This window comes from Xiphophorus hellerii, chromosome 8 (genome assembly GCF_003331165.1).
Source record: "Xiphophorus hellerii strain 12219 chromosome 8, Xiphophorus_hellerii-4.1, whole genome shotgun sequence".
Taxonomy (NCBI): domain Eukaryota; kingdom Metazoa; phylum Chordata; class Actinopteri; order Cyprinodontiformes; family Poeciliidae; genus Xiphophorus; species Xiphophorus hellerii.
The window spans coordinates 12,506,951-12,527,911 of NC_045679.1; the positions used below are offsets into that span (position 1 = coordinate 12,506,951).

The following is a 20,961-nucleotide window of genomic DNA, read 5'->3' on the forward strand; positions in this document are numbered from 1 at the left end:
TAGATAACAACCATGCAGAGGAATATATGACTATAAATGAGGAAGTGACAGAAGTGCAGGAATTATTGTAAAAGGGATTTTAATTTTTAATTCATTACCTCAATCACAAAGGCCAATTAAGCTATGCAATAGTTTCAGAACAACTCTTCAATACTTTGTGAAGACACATGCAAATACTCAGGGTGACTTATAGAACGAGATAATAACAGCATTGTGTTGTTGAGGTCATTTAGTTGCCAGCAGAATTTGGGTTGCAGTAGGTTTGCTATGATCTGACAGGGGATGATCTGAAGATTGGTGATTTTGCCTTAGCATTGATTTGGTCTCGAGTTAAATATGTAAAAAATAACTCTGCTTAAAACTTACCAAGCTTTAATGGGACAGTTTTTGTCTTTTAATAATTAAGTGAAAGCAGAAAAGTTATGTTTAATGTAGCTGTTTAATTAGAAAGAAAAATATGTTTTGATTTTAGGATGATATTTGACTATTTTTCAAGCCTAATGACATTTTAGTAGTTAAATGTGCTATTACTATAATAATATTATAATATACTAGTGTAATTTACTATCATATACTAACATTATTTCTTAAGAAGGAAGATATTTTATACACTTTTGTACACTAACGCTTATTTACCATTAACTAGCCTTAAACAAAATAAACTAAATGAAAACAAAGCTGCTACACAAATAAATGAATCAATCTGGGCTTTGATTCAGTCTTCCCCACATGCAGCACATAGTAGGAAACTAAATCAAGGTCTGTTTTGTTTTTCCCTTTAGCAAAACTGTGAATCATACATTTTAAATGTAGATCCTTTAAAATAATAATAATAATAATAATAATCCTCCAATAATTAAAGCAAAAAGGGAGCAGTCAAAGGGTTCTGGTTCAAATGGTGCTTTTTGTTTTTTCAAGGAAATTTATAAGGATGAAAAAATGAATTATATTAACTGTATCATGTGCTGTTCAACTGCTCTCTAATAGGTAATGTACTCTTGTGAACAATGGGCAAAATTACAAATGAATTTGATTTCAAATAACAAATTGTGTTAAAATTTTGGGGGAAAAAATCATTCAAGTCAATTTATTGTACTTAAGTGGAACATACTTCCAGAACAAGAAACGAATGCAACATTGCCTGCATGCTTTGAGTGAACATGTAATAATTATCCTTCTACCGAAATTAAAAAATTATTAAAAGTATAAATGAGATATTTTGTTGAGTGGCTCAGGGAGAAACATGTAAAAACCAGCCAAGTACTGATGCTCAATCTCTGACCTGTTCTGCAATATGGTGTTGGGCCTAGACAGAATGCAATACACAGAAAATAGCATAACATCAAAATGAGGGACTGTATGCTTCCACAGCACAGGACACAGACTTAAAGATTAATTGATGTTGCACTGAGAGTTTACATTCATAAATAATAAAATTGACAGCAGCAGCAGACTGTAAACCCAATTTTGATACCATGCTTGTAAAAACTATGTAAAATAAATTTTTGGTGACTATTACTTATTTATACACTGTCTTGCAGGGCTACTCATATCCTTCAAAATCTAATTTATTTCATCGCATTGGAATGTGATAGACCAACATAAAGTAACACATAAGTGTTAAGTGGAGGGAAATGGATATGTTGTTTTAAATTATTATTATAAAATAAAAATCTAAAAAATAAATTGTAGTGCATGTGCTTTTAGTCTTCCTTGCTCAGATACCACTAACTAAATTCCTTTAGAACTCTCTAGAAGTCAAACTGTATGTCATTTATCTCAGCTTAAGTGCAGCTGTTCTGTGGATAAGAGCTTAGGTAATAAGAGAAATAAGAGGTTTGTTAGATATTAGTGAAGAAACAGAATTCGAAATACAGAGGAAATACACCAAACAAATCAGATACCAGATTTGCCACCAATCTAGAGTAGCAAATGTGAACACTGGGGTTCTGTTAAGATGACACAATATTTAGCTTGTTTGCCCACATGGAAAAGGCTATTTGTGGTGGATAACCAACACTACTCATCAGCCTGAGCACACTATCTCCATGGTGATGGAAACATGATGCTGTGGGAATGCTTTCCTGCAGACTGAGGATGGAGCTAAATACAGGGAAATCCTAGGAGAAAACCTGTTACAGGCTTCGAAACACTTTAGACTGGGGTGGAGTGTAACCTTTTGTCTCTAGGGTTGTAAAGCTGGTAGAGACATATCTGAAAGGACTCACTGGTTTAATTGCGGTAAAAGATAGTTCTACCATGTACTGATTCATTGGATGGGGTATAAGAAAACATATAAAGCCATGAATAATTTTCCTTCTTCTTAATTATGAACCACTTTATGTTGCTCTATAACATAAATTCCTAAGAAAGTACTTTTAGATTTTTTTTTTGTTGTTGTAATGTGACAGAATGTGGAATAGTTTCAAGAGGCTATAATGTTTTTGCAAAGTACTGGGGATATTGTTTGCTCACTGCATGTAAAACAAACACAAAAACATCACTGACCTGCTGCTTGAGTACAAAACTCCACTCCAGCTTCTTTCCTTTCCCTCTGCTCCAGAGGCAGTTGCCATGGCACCTGATGGGGCTGTGCCACCACTTGGACCTTATACACCGTTAGGGGATTCAGGTTGTGGAACCGTAGTCTATACCTTCCAGGCTTTACTACAGCATGCTCCACCCCATCTAAGTACACAGTGTGACTGTAGTTACTGTTGCTAGGCAGCCAGGAGAGCTCGGCAGTGTCCCGCTGGATGTCATCCACCCGCATGCCGCATGGTGCCACCACCACATTGGCTCCCACCAGCACGGTGCAACGGAGCTCATCCGACAAGCCGCGGTCAGTGATGCTCTGCACGGAGACACGATAAATGCAGCTGTCCAAGTCCAGCTTTTCCAGCAAGCTCTTGGTCCGGCCGGTGTATGGTATACTGGCACGAAGTTCCCCATCGACTAATACGTTGTAGCCAGAGATGTTCCCCCAGCCCAAAGGCACTACTGGAGGCTCCCATGCCACAATAACACTACGTGCCAGCTGCTTGATGAGGGTTATCTTACGGGGGTAAGGCACAACATCCTCAGCTAAGTCCTCAGGATCTAAAGTCCCCCCTGTCCCATTGCTACATGGAACAAGGGAATTACTTGAGCCTAGCATTATATCCTGGGAGGCACCTCCATCCACGGTCATCAGGACCAGGGATGTGTGTTCCAGAGGGCCTAAGTCTTCCGCTCCCTCTCCAATTAGTTTTTCCTTATCCTGGACAAATTCCACAAAGTTGGAAGGAACAAGTCCTCTTTGACCATCCAGCAACTCCCCTGTCATGCAGAAAGGAGAAAAATGGTTAAAAGAATTGCCTTTTATTAAGACCAAAATTGCTCTTACATCTAGCAAATTTAGAGGTAACTTGTTTTATTCAACCAAATATTTTGTTTCTGGTAGTAGATAAGTGGAATCTCTTACAAGATAATAAAGCAATGTAACAGGAAAAGCAACTGAAAAAAAGTAAGTATGTTTTACTCAAAAAATGGCATGTCATAAATTAGAATACCACTGGTATTTTGATGACACATCTTTAGCAGTGATCTCTAAGTACTCTTATTATGTATCAAAACTAAAACATTCCCTTTTCAACTTAACTTTTGGATTGAACTTTTAAAACATTTTCAGGAGCACCCCATATTCCACACATGAGTTGCTCACTTTAGGAAAATATGAAAAGGTTTTTATTTTTTTACTTGTAGGTGATATGCTTCAGTTCAGCAAAGCTCATCATGTTCCTTCAATCCCTGTTTCCACAGAAGGCCTGGGAAACCTTAAGACCATTTGCATCTGTCTGCTCATGTGTGCATGAATCAGTGTGTTTTCCTTGTGTGTGCCGATGATTAAGCCAAGCCCCGTTGGATTAGTCATCATACTAAAAGGGGCCAAGGTCCCATCTTGTCAACAGCTTGGTCTGAGGCCCAAGTCTCCCTTTTGTGTTGTAAATACAGAGCTCCTCCACAAAGTCGTGCGATCCGACTGCCCACGGCTAATGAATCACTGCAGATGAGTCCCACCGTGACTACGACAAGTCTGCATCGGCTGCACTATTGGTAGCTAGGGGGATTAGGACTGCCTCTGATGGAGAAACCTCCATAATTCTACAGAGATTAGAAAGAGAGTCACTCCAATCAGCAGTTGTGAGAAAGTATGCAGAAAGTTGTTCATGGTGACATCCGGCGCTGACAAAGCAGAGGTCAAAGAATGAACACAGCCAGAAGGCAGATGATGGACATTTTTAGTATGAGGGTGACAAGTCATGCAAGCTGCCATGTAGGAGCAGGAGACGCCTTTGCACCAGTGCTTACAGAAATGACTTCATCAGCATTACAGTTATTTTATATTAAGGTCGGACAGTTCTCCTTGTGCCTTGTACAACAAAGTTAATTCATTATAACAAAGGAAATTAATTGCATTGTAAATGTGATATATATACTTGCACAAAGAGTACTCTTTCTACTTTGCTACAAAGAACGCATGTCTTTTTCAAAAGGTCTTTCAATGTTTTTCTTTAGATTTTGGCAGCAGTTTCACTTATATTAGTCTGTTTCTTTCTAATCAGTCCAGCAAGAAAAGAAAGAGGACGCATTTCATCTGGAGAAGTACTCTGATGACAGTTGCTGGGTGTTTCAGAGATGGACAAGAAGCCAAATAAAGAGAACTAACGGAAGATTTTCTGGCATTGTGTGGAGATAAACCCCTTACATCTTGAATGTGACAAAAACAAAAGAGATGATTGTAGATTTCAAGAAAAACAGAAGAACAATGAGGACATCTACAAGAAGGAACAGAGCAGTCTATACTATGTGAGGAAGCTTAGATAATTTAGAGTTTGTGGCAAGATGCTACATATCTTCTGTAAGTTTGTTGTGGATAATGTAATCTCCTTTACCATCATTTGATGAGGTAGCAGCACCAGAGACAGAAACCGAAAAAAGGTAAGCAAGTTGACAAAGAAGGCTGGTAGTGTGTTGGAGACCACAGTGGAACAACTGAAAACGGTGGTGCGAAGAAGGATTTTTCATAAAATGAACTGGCAACCCTGAATATCCTTCATTAGACTGTCATCCAGCAGAGTCAATCAGAGACTTTTTCAGAACCACTGTGATACAAACTGCTACAGGAGATCCTTCCTGTCTACAGCCATCAGCATCTACAACAACTATTTGAGGAAACTTGGATAATATTAATTAAAACGGAATGTTGTTTTTCTTTGGGATTAATAAGGTATTTTTGAATTGAACTGAGAAGAAGTTTGGACAGTTTGCACCAAACCACATTCACAGGTCACCTCAGATGTATTTATTTGCATTATTTTAGAAGTCAGAACACAATTTATCCTCAGCCATACTGAAGAAATATCCACGGATCTCATGTGCTTCCACTTAATCAGGTATTACCTACATGTCTCCCAGATATAAAAATAAAAGTTTAATGAACAAATTTTCTGACATTCTAAATCCCATAAGAACAAGTGGGCAAGAGCTGAAATGTTGTGTGTAAGCCACGAGCAAACCTGACTCAGACCAGTTCTGTCAGGAGAAATGAGCCAAAATCCAAGCAAATTGTCAGACATTTGTTTAAAGATACGAAAAAATCAGTATCACAGCCTAGAATATATTTCAACAAATTACTAAATAAATGTATATAAAGTTCAGAATTTAATAATATGCACTTATTGTTTTGTCATTTAGCAAAAATAAGTAATTAAAGCAGTCCTAACTCTTTTAAAACAGGGGGCATTTAGTCAGATTTAATGTCACATAGTTACAAAAATGGATATGTCTTTTTATGCAATGTGTATATAATACTTTCATTCACAGCCAACATCAAAAACAGCTTAAAAATAGCTATTTCCCTCTCACCTTCATAAAAGCCATCATCATCCATGTCTCCATACACGTATAGATATTTTCCAGCCACAAGAGGGAGCTCTGCTTCAGGATGTTCATTCGGTCCATCATAAGGGTTATAACTTAGCAGAGAAAAGACAAGAATATGTTGAGTTTAGTGAGTGAAGTGCAGAGACTGCACACCTGAAAATCAAAACAAATATTTTGATGCTTGTTTCTTTCACCTGTAACGGGCAGTGCAAAGGCGGACCTGGCCTGTGTAGCGAGGTTTGGACCTTGGTGATGAGCTTGTCTCATCCTCCATCTATTGATCAATCACAGTCACAAGTCATCATTTCTTGTGAGCTGGGATGCAAGTAGATCTATTTTAAGCACTTAAAAAGACTGTCAAGAGGTTTATGTGACGATGTGGTGTCCCTCACTCTCACCTCTGATGGGGGATGCTGTCGGGGGCTGCTGGAGCGATCCGTTGCTACGGTGCTGGATTTGACAGACAGCAGTTTGAATGCTTCACTGTCTTCAGTCTTCAGAGGGCAGGGTGAAAACTGAGGGATCAGAAGCTGAGCATTTGGTGCACTCTCATCACCTAGGAGACATTGATTTAAATAGCAAATAAAGAGAGACTGTCATTCCTCATGCACCCCATTAGCTGTTCATTGCACACCTATTGATTCAGTCGTTAAGCAATGGCACAGTTAACACCTTTCACGCCAAAAGGCTTTTGTGCCTCTGTCAGTAATTACCTACTGCAGAACACATGTGTTCTTAAAAATCTCTCAGTGAAATAAGGCTTATTTAGTCAGATGCAAAGAAGTCAAAAAGTTTTATTCTTTGAGAAAACTATAAGACACAACTTTCTCAGCATCAGTGATTGAATGCATAAAAGTGCATGAAAAACAGGTGTAGTTGCAGTTGTAGTTGTCTTGTCTTAGTATCTCACCATGAAAGTGTATAACAAGAAAAGTTTTGGAAAACGTAAATTAAGGAGAACATATAAAGTGTGATATCTATGCACCAATCCATCAAAGATCAACAGTATCTGAAAGTTATCTATGTCACAGAACCGACACAGGTAAAAGCTCTTGAGGAATCACCTGGCTGGCAGTGATATAGTTATTTTACATGTTATATAACATGACCAACTTCTAAATAGAATATTAGATTACCTTGCATAGATTCAGCTTTAGAAACGGACTTAAAAAGTCTTCTTTGACGGGTACAAAAGTAATTTGTATATTACATGTTTATGCGTAATTATGTCATTACAATATGTTTGTCAATACCTGGAAAAAATCATAGATTATTATTTTCTGGTTTGACAAAGAATACTTATTTGGGAAATGACAATGCATTGGTGTGAAGGAGGGTATGCATAAAGGAAAACATTAAAAGACTTATGGACACCCCCCAAAAAATACTGCTTTAAAAACATCTAATTGATTGCAATAAACAAAAAAGAAAAAAAATAATAATACCATAGTTTGTAATAATGTTATAAATATTTTTTTATGATACATCAAGCATCTGATTAATAAATAGACAACTAAAAGCTTTGCTTTGAAGTGAAATCATTAACAAACCTTTCTGCAACCAGGCTTCAAATTCATCAATGACTTGGGAGAGTTTCTCCTTTGGTGAGGTCGGGATCTGGGACACCAAGGTAGAATTACTATTAAGGAACTCCACAGGCTCTGATTGCAAACGGATGTTTGGCAGCCTTTTCGACAGCTGGTGGAAGTGATCACTGTGTGACCTGCATTTCTGCTCCAGGTCACAAAGTTTGACCTTTGACAGAAAGGAGAGAGAACAGAAAGAAGTGTATTCAACCATATGAAGAATTGAGGAAAACAGTGATTTATCATATTTGATTATACATGTACCATCCCTCTAAAGTCCTAGTCCTCCTAGTCAATGCTGACTGAACATGCCCTAATTATAAAAGAATTAATAGAAAAATTTTAGTTACAGTGAGAAAATAAGAATAGAGCATCTCAAGATTTTTCTCGATAGCTATATTTTAATGATGCTACTGATATGAAGTGCATAAAATGCATAAATGGTTCCATGTTGGTTTAACATAAACAAATGTGTTTGTGAAACACATTTGTGAAATGTGAAAAGACTGACTCAACAAATTTGTTGCACAAGAAAAGTACTAACTCACTCACTGCAGAGTTTTAATTTCTGCCTGCCCAGTAGAATCATATTAATGGGCTTCTGATGACTAATAACATGACCTCACTTGAACTGCACTAATAGAAGCGTGAGACCCATTATCACAGCAGGATTTAGGGTAAAAGGAGAAAATTATTTTCTGTAAATGAGGCTGTAGCATATTTTAGAAGACTTTAATAAAATACAAAGCAGATCAGTTGACGGATCAAGAAAATGGTCAGCTGAGGGACACCGTTAATACACCCCGTCACACTACATGCTTCTAAATGCAAAACAATTAAATATAGTAGACTTCTAAAGGATGTCAGTTCTAGATTAATTGTATCTCCCAGCATCCGCTTTATAGACAAAGATACTGGACATTACTCCAGAATAAACTAAATTCATAGTTTTCTTGCTTTGTTTTTGGGAGCAAAGCATAACGATGCTAAATATGGAAAGTTGTTCATGTGGTGTCTGTAACTTACAAGTGGCTGTAGCTCTTTGAGCAACTTGCAATTAAATTACATGCAACTAATGGCACCTTCAATACACTTCAGAGTCATTCTCAATTTCAGGTTGAAAGGTTTCATCTGTTGATTTTATTGCTAAAATTAAGTTGGAACACTTTCTATCAGTCTTACTTCTGTACAAAATAACAAGCCTTTTGGATTTTTAAGTAACCTGCCTTATTATATTGTCAGTAGAGTCATTATGGTGCACTGAAAGCCCTGCGCCTCTGCTGTCAGCAGTTTATTGTATTTACTTGACAACTAAGAGAGCTTTTGTTAAGCTTTGCTTCCAGCATGGTTTCCATAGCAGTGTTGGTCAGTGAACTGTTTTGTGCCTGCACAGCTACAAGACGCATTTGCATGAATTATCCCATGGATATTCATGAACCCTAGAGAAAGAAGCTGGGTAGATCTTGTTGATTTCCTAAATGTTCATATAGCACCATCAGCAAAAATAATTAATCTTTTTTAAGTCCTTACTCCTCCATTTTGGATACTTTTTGAAGTAAGAAAAATGGAGTGGCAAATCCCCAACTTGATTATTATCTGTGAAGGATGATTGTTTTTATATACATATTCAGAAGGATAGACAAAGTTTCTAATTGTAGAGAGAATAAAGATGGTTTTTCTTTGTTTTTTAATGTCTTTTCAAGAGTCTTGGAGTGATTTTATAGAAATGTATCTCAGAAGTTTCTCAGTATTAAAACCACATCAATCACAGAAAAAGAAATTAAACCCTATTCATGAGACATGATAACTATCTGTACCTCTAATAACTGTATTGCTTCCTCATGCTGTTGGTCAGTTTGATCCCAAGCCTGCAGAGAACACACAGAAACACAAAGTGACAGCTGACACTGTGATCACAGTCTGCAAGGTGGACTAGACATCACACAGCTGACATTCTGTCTACGCGGTACTGTGGACGAGCCTGAAAGAGGCTCACTGGTTCGGCAGAGCTTTGGTAGTTGAGTAGCTGCCTGCTCCTGATGGCGCTGCTCCAGTGAGGGGTATCTGATCTATTCTTAGGTATGTTAAAACTTTCGTAATTAATTTTAAGGAACTTAAAGTTTTTAAATATAAACAGAAACACATTATGTGACAAAACAAATCATTTGGGCTAAGTTAGGAACTATTCTTGGTTTAACTGCAATCACCAAATGTATGTTAAATAAAACCAGAGGAACAGAAAAATCTACAGTCTCAGCCACTTTTATTGGCACTCCTGTAAAAGAGCTTAAAATTGCTTAAGATAAATTAATCTTTTCCTTTCTCAGATGAGACTAAGATTTGACTTTTAGGCAACTTAATTCAGCTGGGTTTGATGATCTACAAAGAATAAATGTGGAAATACACCTGTATTAAAAATGACCATCCCCAAATTGTTCTCACTAAGTTAATTGTCCAGAATTTCTTGGCTTGGCATGCCACAACACTGAAAGTTTCTTTAAGTGGAACTAAGGGGCCAACCCAACTCAAGATAAATACTCCTACAAATGAATCCCACCATCAACAAATACTATATTTGACAAATTGCAGTTTTAGAAATTCTGTTTTCCTGTCAACTACCACACCCAGACTGTCACCACTATATCTGAAACTTTAATTTAATTGCAACATGCATGGGGATCCACATATCCACATTGTTCTTAAACTAATTTGTATGTCACATGAATTTTAGAGTTCAGTGGCTATTGATTCTGCAAAGCATTTGCTGGCGCCACTCTCAGATTTTGTGTTGTTCCAGCAAACAAACTATAGACAAAAACTGATTGTTCTGAAATTGATTACTGTATGGAGTAACAAACCGGTTGTTCACAATGTTCAATGTCATTAACTTCCAAAGTGGAATTAAAATACTACAGATTGAAAAATAACAATGTCCCTATTAATCACAGAATCAGTCACTGATGCTAAACTTGTATTTGCTATCAAAGTGGAGACTGGACAGCTTTCCAAGATCTTTTTATTTTCTAGTTGAGTGCCATTGACTGCATGACAGTGAATCAGCAAAAAACGGGCTACCAATACATCAATAACTGAACAAGGAGCTATGGAATGAAGTCGCTGCACACAATCAATACTGGAAAAAGAAAACAAGTTTTCAGTGATTAATTCTCTGCTTTGTTCTTATTCATGGCCATACCTTTTGTAGCTGATTGATCTCTTTCTGTTTGCTGTGAAAGGCCACCAATGCTTGCTCATACTCTGTCTGCAATTGTTGTTTTAGCTGTAAGGCTTCATGCATATGCTGTGGGGACATAGAGAGAGAGGAATGATGCTATTTAGAGATGGCTTCTGACAGCATGTCCAAAGATTTACCAAGCAAGGGTCTTTCTTCACCATTAGTGGCAGAAAAGTTGACTTTTCAAGCCTTAGTGGTTATTAAGAAGAGGCTAGTTATGTCACTGACCCAAACAGTTGGTGCATTTTTCTATCCATTGGCTACTGAGGGATATGTTATTAAAATACTGCCAAAGCACAAACTAGTTGGCATCACATTGTTTTCAATAAAATTCATGAAGCCCCAAAGAGTAAAGTCCAGAGTGTGTAACCCATAAAACTGTACTCGGTCAATGTGTACAAAAACAATGTGTGTATTTATTGACAGATATTATACTTTAAGCTCTTTAAAACAATCCAATAAATCCTGGTATTATCTTCTCATTACCTGTGTCTTTGGTTTGTTTTTGGTTGGCGGGTGGTCAAACAAAAAAGCACATAATAGCAAACCAGCTGATCTGTACCTACCAACCTGCTATTACATGGTTTGCTTTCTAATATGAGCAACATGTCAGGTGTATCCATACCGTATGAGACACGAGAGTTAAATAATATCACAGTTTATTTATTTACCTAAGCCTTTTAAACCTCAAGTTTCAAACACGGAACCTTTTCTCTCCTGTAATGGTATGCATCTATTAAACTCCTTATATTTAGAAACTATTAGCTTTTCACTGTGTGAATGCTAAAGCATTTACACTGTAGAGATCCTTCAGCTGCTAAGATTTTTTTCATGCATTTGTTAGAATCTTGTGTAATTTTAATATTCTTACAACCACCAAAATAAGAAAGCACCGCACTTCAAGCAGGCACTGGCTTCAGTCTATATGATATCATTTATATATTCATGCACATTCCCCATTGTACACTGAAATGCTACTGCGGGGGAACATAAAGCAAATAAAGATATCATTCAGCAGTTTTTGTCTTTTGCTGCATTATTTAGCTTTCATCTCTTACATCCCTTACAGTACATTTGGAACCGACTCAAAGATGTCTTGCATGGTCAATGGTCATTCAGGCTGATCCTTTATCTACCCTTTGCCAAATTGGCCAAGCTAGGTTTGGCACAGTATCTCTTCTCAAAGTTACAACCAGCAACGATATCTTTCAGAAACTAAGTTAGGATTGCAAGATTTTTCTTCACATTCAGGGAAAATGGCTGAGAAAGCTCTAACATTTAGATTTTTACCCTCATTTTCTCTCTCATTCTAATAAAAAGAAGAAAAGCTTCTTTACCTCCCAGAGTGACTTCAGGGTGTCCTGAGCATGCAGTCACTTGCATAATCAGAACAGCTCTAAGCTGCTGTGGAGCTTTGGTGAAAACAGATTTTTTTAAAAAACCTTGCTAATGCCTCCATTTTAACAGAAATAGATAACGAGAAATTTCACTGATCAGACTGAGTTTATGTGAGTAGATTACGGATGTGAATTTTGAACACGTTCTTATTGTTCCCTTTGCTACTCGAGGTCACCTGCTGAATTGCTACTCTTTCCTTTCTCACAAACAACACAACAAGAAAATGTAAACAAATATAATTTTTAAGGTGGTTATAACTTAAAGAGAGGCTATGACTCAATCATAACCAATTTAGTACAATCTGTAGCATATTGGCCTTTGTCTTACGTGTTGATGTAGATGATTTATGTTGCCTCGTCATCAATATACCTCCTAAACACATAGAGTGATAAAAATATTTCATAACCTAATTGGGTTGTTTAAAAAGCTTTTTGTTACCAGATTAGATCAACTTCAAAACAAGATTCATAATGCTTCATCCCAATTTGGTTTAAACAAGGAAAAATTTCAAGTGAGCCTTTTTTTTCCATGTTGTGTTTCCATTATCTATGCTTTCTCCACCCACACCGCCCCATGTAATTTTCTCTAAATAGTGTCTTTGTCTCCGTAATCAATGCTAAACGAGAAAGTGACAAACCTTTCATCGCAGTATCAGGGAGTAGGTCAGCTTTTCTCATATGGGCACATTTATCTCTCGAATATCCTGACAAACAGACAATCGATGGGAGATGCAGGGAGACGAGGATTTGTAACGACAGAGCCTCGCACAGAGTGGCGAGACTGATTACTATTGGAAGATAGGAACACAATAAAAGAAGAAGCCTCTTCTTGAAGTAAGGTGGAAATTTTGGGGGTTTCAACACAATCAGAAAATAGCAATGCCTTTGTACAATTTGTGCAGTTTGGGAGAGCCCAGGTGATGACATCATAGATGACACCCCTTCAGTTAATGATGTCAGTGAAGATGTGATTTAATGCCACACCTTAAACTCAATGTTTTCTTTTGTGACACCACCGTCCCACCGGGAGGAGGTCCCAGGAAAGACCCAGGACACGCTGGAGAGACTATGTTTCTCGGCTGGCCTGAGAACACCTTGGGATTCCCCCGGAAGAGCTGGAACAAGTGGCTGGGAAGAGGGAAGTCTGGGCCTCCCTTCTCAAGCTGCTACCCCCGCGACCCGACCCCAGATACACTGAAGAAAATGAATGAATGAATGAATGGATGGATGGATGGATGGATGGATAGAAAAAAAATCTTCTTTTTTAATAACTATAGGCAATTATAAACACCATGAAAATGTCATGCCTGTTCAGGAAGGAGAGAGTTTTTGTTTCCCACATATGATGATGTAGAACATGTGCAAAATCTTCAGGTTGTGGAAAGTTGTATAAAAATTCCCCCCCAAAAAAAACAATTCTTGCCTATGGCATTTAACTAATAAAATGACATCAGGTTAGCATATAAATGTTCTCCCTATTCATGTTGACTGATACCACTCTTTGCTAAAATAAACTAAAACAGTGGACTTTTTGAGGTGGTTAAGCACCATGTTCACTCACAAATAGCTGAAATCCATGAATACTTGAGACCCCCTTGAAAATACCTGTCACTGCCTATTTTAATTGTTCATGCACCAAAAATACCTTAATATGGATTAATATGAACAGTGGAAACCATCTCGCACAACTCCAGAAGGAAGTCTACAGTCTTCCCCATTTCCGCAGCCAATCAGCATCAAAGCAAATACATGGTGCTCCAGAATTGACTGCTTTGCATCCACCATCCAATAGCATGTGAAGTATTGGGACTAGGTATTTCAACTTCCCAGGCTGCATTATCTTTCAAATATTTTAGATATGATCAACAAAAAAAATGTCAATATGTTGGGTTTTTGCAAATAATTTTGAGTTATATTCCTCAGAAAATCTGCAAATAAGTGAATTTATAAATAATGAACAGTGAACATGCAGTAGTCCATGGTAAATTAAATGAAGAATTTAGGTAAAATGACACAATTTCTTACAAATACCCCAGAAGGGGTGTGCATTTATAATGGTTCATTTTAATTCAATTTCCCAAAATAATGTCAAGTGCCACCAACTACCTTCTGGAGGATGCTCACAGGATTTTTGTATTCATGTTTTTGAAATTCCAGACTTTGTCTGCGAAGTTGAACAGAATGAGTTTATTTTCAAGTAACAGACATTTGATGTTAGATAGTTTAATTGTGTTAAATGTGTCAACACAGTCAGAGGTCATTTAAATCTCTTAAAACCCTATTTGATTTATTGTGATTTCAGTATGTTATTAACTAACGTAGCTTGTCAATAAGACACAGAGTTATATAGCAGGTCTTACCTTAAGCACATGTTCCAGATTTTCGACTTTGGCCTGGAGTTGGTTCCTTTCCTTCTGGGCCTTGTCTTTCTCCCGGCTCACTGTGGCAAACGTTTGTCTCAGCTGGACATAGTCGCATCGCACCTGGAGGGACATGAATCACAAATAGAGCTCAGATATTAGACAGGAAAGGATGAGAAATAATTAGAGAAGTTTAAGTAGCAAGCCGCAAACCAGAAACTGAAGGTTATGAAATGTAACCAACAGATTTGTTTTTAGAATGGAAAAAAAAGAATGTGTGTTTTCTGAATATTTTTTGCACCAGATCTATGTTTTAAATTTATAGTAAATTACATGTTCTATCTTGTTGGTCTGAGGCATGATTTTTAAGTTTACAATCTGAAGAGAAATTAATCAGGACATTTCCATTTATCCTTGATGACTTTGAGCTGCTGACTTGAGCACCCAGAGTTTCGCTTTAATATCAGCCTTGAGCTGGTTCTTGTTAAGGTGGCCTTACAAGATTGAGCTGAGCCACCCATCAGCCATGCAACCTTCATCTTCTCATTAATTACCAAAAAACTGAGGAGAGCACAATAGATAAGCTCGCACACCTAGAGTGCACACAATTAGACAGCTGCAAAGAAACCAAGCTCATTTATTTTGTGGGATTTTGTGACAGTAGCGGGAGCTGCTGAAGGGAACTAACTCTTCTGATGCTTGCATGGACAAAATAGCAACAGATTACCATTAATTAGCATTTATTATGATTAATATTATCAATATTTTACATGCTGTTTCTGTTAGAGATACATATTTCAGATAAGTCATGTGTATACCCAAAAATAATGAGAAAAATTATTAAAAGCGAATCATGTTTTGCACTCCTACATGGTGGAATGGTCATATTTCACACGTCAATGATTCTTAAAATCAAGCAATGGTTCCATACATTAAAAGTCCTATATCATATCACCTCAACCACACACTTTTTTCTAGCTATCATTGAGCTCCTCTTGTCAATTTGACCACTTGTGAAACAAAAAAAATCCTAAGCCTCCATAGCCAATCTGTGTTTTTTCTAAGTAAAATACTGAGAAACAAATAAATTTTAAGCTCATTCACTTAATTGTGAAGTGTACAGGAATCAGTGACATCCAGTTGCACAAACTGCAAGCCGAATCCCTTGAATTCACCACCCACTCTCTTCATATAAGAGAGGGATAAAATGCAAAGGGCATGCTCTGAAATCTGTTAAGATCTTCACACATGTAAAACAATTGCTGCAATCCTCTATTTTATTACAACTGTCAAAAAACATTGACATACTGGCTAGCCACCAAGTTTATTTTTACAGCTCTCTCAACCATTTACATCACCACTGTCTTGATATCTGAAGTATTAATATCTTCTATGACTTTTTTCAATAAGAACCTTTCATCCAAACAAGGTTCTTCCCGCAGTCATCCCTACAAGCCTCCTACCCTCCCGCTACAAATCTGGCAGGAAAGAACACGCTTTTAGCCCCATTTCTATTTTGTTTCCATGCCCACCTTGTCTGTGCACAGATGGCATCATTAATGGAGCAAGAGGTCTAAGCAGGGCTTCCTGGACACATGTCAACACCCCCCTACACTGCTCCACTCGCATTCTGAAAGTCACTTTTATTGCCAAAGCATCTATCTCAGTGTGCCATTGTCTCCATTACAACACTTGTGGTTGTAGTTACAAATCCAGGGGCAGTGGCTGAATGTTTGGGTCAACGTAAACAAAGATTATTAAGAGAGAAGATGGAAAAATAATGATATAAGGAACCCAAACGAGTATTAAATGAAAATGTTTGTAACCTGATGAGTCATCATTAGGTTACCCACTGGTCCAGTCATATTGATCTGCGGGAATTGCTACTTGTCACTAATCTATTTATAAGGTATTGTGTAAGTCATATGGAGATACACAACTACCTCGCTAAGACTCTAAAATAGGTATATGATTCTCACAGAATGACTAACTTGGAGTAAGATTACCACAATTTCACACCATCAGAAGACATGTGCACAAATATAAAACTAAAATGTATGGCATTTATTTAACACTCTAAGCAAAACTAACAAGAAATAGCAGTTGCTAATTAGGCTAAAAGTCCCAAATAACATATGAATCATGGGTTGGCCAACAACAAATGGATGCTGCAGCTGTATTACTCTGATTTTAGTCTAAATGGGAGGTATCTTCTTAAAAACATCCCATTCATTTGACAAGGAAGTAAAAGAGAAAGATAGGTGATATTGGTTCTATTCAGAAGTTGCACATTTTATCTAAATTATGTTCTGGGCAGTTTTTCAGGAGATTAGTAAAGATTAGACAACAAGAGAAAATGGTCTGTGCCATGAAGTTGGTGATGAAGATCAAGAAAGTGGATTTACCTTTTTAAAGTGGAAATAGCAGAAATGCAACAATAATTCTTACTGCAGATTAGAAAATTGCATGATTTTTCTAGTTATGCTATTAAAAAATACATTAATTGTAATTTTGGTTGGGATACACAGATATGAAAAATAATATAGAATAAATACTCACTCGGTTTCATAGTAGTTTTCAGTTGCAGAATATTATGCCCTGCTGTTTTTTCTGTTCTTCTATTTATAAAACAGTCCAAGTGTAAAACCTGCTATTAGCTTGTAAATTAGGCGGGCTACGGATAGCCACGCTGCAATCGGCTATTTCATAGATATGTTGCCCGCAGCTGCCGAGTGTATTTTAAAACAGCATTACCGTAACATGAGTGATTGGTGATGCTGCTTTATGCAGCAATCCACGAGTCCAGAAATATTTAGGAGCAGATTTATTTTTCTATATTTCCAACTGAATAGGAAATCTGTATTGGTCTTCATTCAGCCAGCTGACTAGCAGAATTTAGTGACATATAAGAAAGTGACAGGATTTTATTACTTTGTAAAGCTGGTGAACGGTCCAATCACTTTGGCCCATTTCCTGTTATTTGTTTTTTTTTTTGTTTTTTTATTATTATTATTATTATTAAAATAACCTTAAACAATTTGACTGAAAATTTTAGCGGTTCTGAAACTGAAAGCTCTCTGCAACAATATATCTTATCATTATCTTCATCACGATATTAATATTTGTGGTATTTTAATTGCAAAGGAGTCCCAGGACAGACATTTGATAGGATCATATGCATGCAGAACAGCAGTAGCATTTGCAGGTATCAGCATTTATATTCATGCTAAAGCTCATATGGAATATTGGAAACATTGTGATAAAAAAAATGAAAGAAAAGAGTCTGTGTGGGTTAACAGCAATAGATGCAGTTGTCACAGTATTAAAGTTTGACACTTTGAAATAAAGTATTGCAGTTGCACTTTTTCCTTTTATTATGCAGTTCTACTTGATACTGGTCCTGGCCCAGGTCCATGTAAAATAATAAATATCTTCCAATTGATGATCTTCTAAGGTGTGTGTACTTGTAGTGGACAATTTGTACATAAAATATGTGAACATCCTCACCTGCTCATGCTTGGATGCCCTAAGCTGGTGGCTGATCAGCTCGAGGTTCAGACGATTTCTTTCCTGCAAGGCAGCATGGAGCTTCGCTTTCTGGAAAAAGAAGAAGATCCAGCACCAAGGGAGAAGTTTACCATCTTGTCATATTATCATAGAAACCTTTTTTACTCTAATGATTTCATGTCTAACTGTATAAAATATGGAAGCCACACAGAACCACTCCATCTTAAAGTGATTACATAAGCGACAGATGAAAGACTCAGGTTAGTGCCGATCCCTCCCTCCGTCTCCCACCGTGTTTGTGAGTGTTAATGTGTGTGCATGCAGATAAGCTTTTCTCTAAGATCCTGTCTGGGGTACAAAACACACAGCTGTATGCTGTCACCCTCTATTTGGTATGTGGCATTGGCAGTTGAAGAGGACAGCTAAAACAGACAAGAAAATTGGAATATGAAAATAGGAGAGGAAGGGGTGGATAGATGGAGGGAAAGAGGATGACAAAAAAGTGGGACAAAATTGTTTAAAGTTAGATATTAAAACCAAAAGAATGACAGCCTGTCAGTCAAAAGCAAAGAACGTAAACAGGCACATAAGACTCTTGAGAGGAAATTAAATTGCAAGGCGTAAAAAAAGGATTGAGAAGTGTGTAGAACCTGTCTGCTCTTTCCACAGTTCACATTAACAGTCAGAAGTTGTCATGCTGCTGGTGCTGCAGGTACTCAAGCATTATGTAATTATGCCAGACTCAAAGTAGGGCAGCGCTCTCCTCCTCTCGCAGCTATGAGCATTCAAGAGTGATTTCACTGTGACTGACCATATCCTTGCACCTAATACCACTTCATTCTGCTGATGGTCATTCTCAGCCGTCCACTGTTGAACTGTGCCATTAATAGGAACAGTCAGCTCTGTTCCCTAATCAGCTTTTAAGCAACAGGAGTCGGAAGCTTCCTGGTAATACAGACAAATCAAACAAGCAGGATGTACTTTTTAACATGAATTCATTAAAGTAGAAGTTATTATCCCTAAGGATAAATAGAATAGATTATTAAAATGAAGGTTTTATAGTCTATCCATATTTATCAGCACCCCAGGTAAAGCTTTCAAATAAATAAAGTTTTAATGCAGTAGCACAGTATTTCACTGAAAAACATTGAAAATTCCGGCCTATAATTGGATCACATTTATTCCAATGTTAGGAAAAAACACTGGTACCACACTTATAGGCACTCCTGCTGTTAAATTTGTACAGCCCTATTTTCTCCTATAATGTGTCTCAAGATTAGAGCATACAAAAAGAGGGATATTTGATCCTTTCCTTTTATATGGCTTCACTAAAGCTTTAAGGATTCCTGGGTCTCCTTCAGTGCTCTTTCCAACATACTCTTGCTGCTGTGAACAAGACTTTGGTAAGGAGTCATAAAAGAGGATAGATTTTGTTTTGCAAAATCAACCCTCAACTGATTTGGCCATATATTTTGCATCATTATCCTGCTGAAAGACCCAGGGATGATCCATTTTTAGTTTTCCTTATGATTTTAATTGATTTGTACATGTAAAATGTCCTGATATTTCAAAAAATGTCTTTTTTTTTTTACTTTTTTGTACCCCTCCAGGGGGTCTTTTGTGGGCTCTAGTGTCCCTTATATGACAGTAGGCTGACAGGAAATGGGGGAACGAGAGGGGGGAAGACATGCGGCAAATATCGTCGGGTCCGGGAGTCGAACCCGCGACGGCCGCGTCGAGGACTCAAGGCCTCCAAATATGGGTCGCGCTAACCCCTACGCCACCACGGCACGCCCTCAAAAGATTTCTTAATGTTCCATAGTTTAAAGGTTTCCAGACTTTTTGGAAGAGATACCAACCTACAACATCATTGACCATCTAGCACTTGAATGGTTTGTTGCTGAAAAGCTCAGCATAAATTTTACAAAGTGCTTCAGTTAAATTTAATTTATAACTATTGTAAGGAGAGTCAATAAGTTAAGCACAGGTGATATTGGGGTTTTCCTTACTTAATAAATATACACTAACATTAGGATTGTGTTAGTACAAGAAGAAGGTGGTCTTTTGGTCAGTAAACAGGTAGCAAAAGAGAAGAAGAGATAATAATTTCTAGTCTCTCACATTATATCTGCACTTCACTTAATCAGTGTAGAACTATTTTGTTACTGAATCAATATTTTTAGTCATTTGCATGCATTTTAAGACAAAAATATTCTTGTGTTTGGAATTAGGCTGTTTTTCAAATAGTTTTGGATTAGTTGGATTAGTTGATCCAACTTCAAATTGGTTATTGTGTAAGAGTGTACCTTCATTAGCATGGAGATTTAAAAAAAAGTATGTCTGATTTTATCAACACTTTCTGCAAAGATGGAGCTGTTTTTTTATTTGTCATACAAGAGCTGCAGTGAGCTACAAATTTCAGGATGCACTTTTTACATTACTGCAACATGCTCCCGTGAACCCACCTGCAGCAAAAGAGAATCCAATATTTTTCTGGGCAGAAAAGATTGAGCAGCTCAGGGGCTTTTGATCAAATTTATCAGTATATTTGAGGAGCTCAATAAACCGGCCGAGATGAGAGAAAAGAAAGAGAGTAATGGGAGGCTGTTGTGCTCATTCATCTCTTCGTGTGCAGACAGAGACAGCAGCAATGCTGAAGAAAGACAGAATAAAGCCAAAACATTGGCAAGGGCAGGAAGACACAAAGCACAGTGAGTAAGGCCAGTTTCTGCTCTGATTGTATAACTGTCACTGCAACACAGAGTCGGTGCAAACTGCAGAAAATCACACTCAGCTGTAGTAGTAACCACAATGGATATTGTACCTTTTCCTTTAACGCTGAGTAAGTGGGTGTGGCAAACCTCAAGCTATCAATCAACCTTCTTGTCTAGTGAAAATAAGTTCAGTTGAGATTATTTCAGCACACAAACAAAAAAAAGTGCACAAAACAC

General features: G+C 37.3%; 1 protein-coding gene across 10 annotated transcripts in view; it reads right to left on the minus strand.

Moving 5' to 3' along the window:
• The window catches only part of LOC116724180 (RIMS-binding protein 2-like), a 71,500-nt gene that overhangs the window by 18,508 nt on the left and 32,031 nt on the right, over positions 1-20,961 (minus strand). For 8 of the 10 annotated variants that reach the window (XM_032569638.1, XM_032569641.1, XM_032569636.1 and 5 more), the window contains 10 exons: positions 18,011-18,100; positions 14,504-14,626; positions 10,708-10,812; positions 9,329-9,379; positions 7,476-7,680; positions 6,324-6,481; positions 6,120-6,199; positions 5,908-6,017; positions 2,509-3,318; positions 1,283-1,306 (listed from right to left, as the gene is read on the minus strand). In XM_032569638.1, coding sequence (XP_032425529.1) covers positions 1,283-1,306; positions 2,509-3,318; positions 5,908-6,017; positions 6,120-6,199; positions 6,324-6,481; positions 7,476-7,680; positions 9,329-9,379; positions 10,708-10,812; positions 14,504-14,626; positions 18,011-18,100 — 1,756 coding nt within the window. The remainder of the gene's footprint in view (positions 1-1,282; positions 1,307-2,508; positions 3,319-5,907; positions 6,018-6,119; positions 6,200-6,323; positions 6,482-7,475; positions 7,681-9,328; positions 9,380-10,707; positions 10,813-14,503; positions 14,627-18,010; positions 18,101-20,961) is intronic. The other 2 variants (XM_032569639.1, XM_032569637.1) reach the window with 2 other exon arrangements.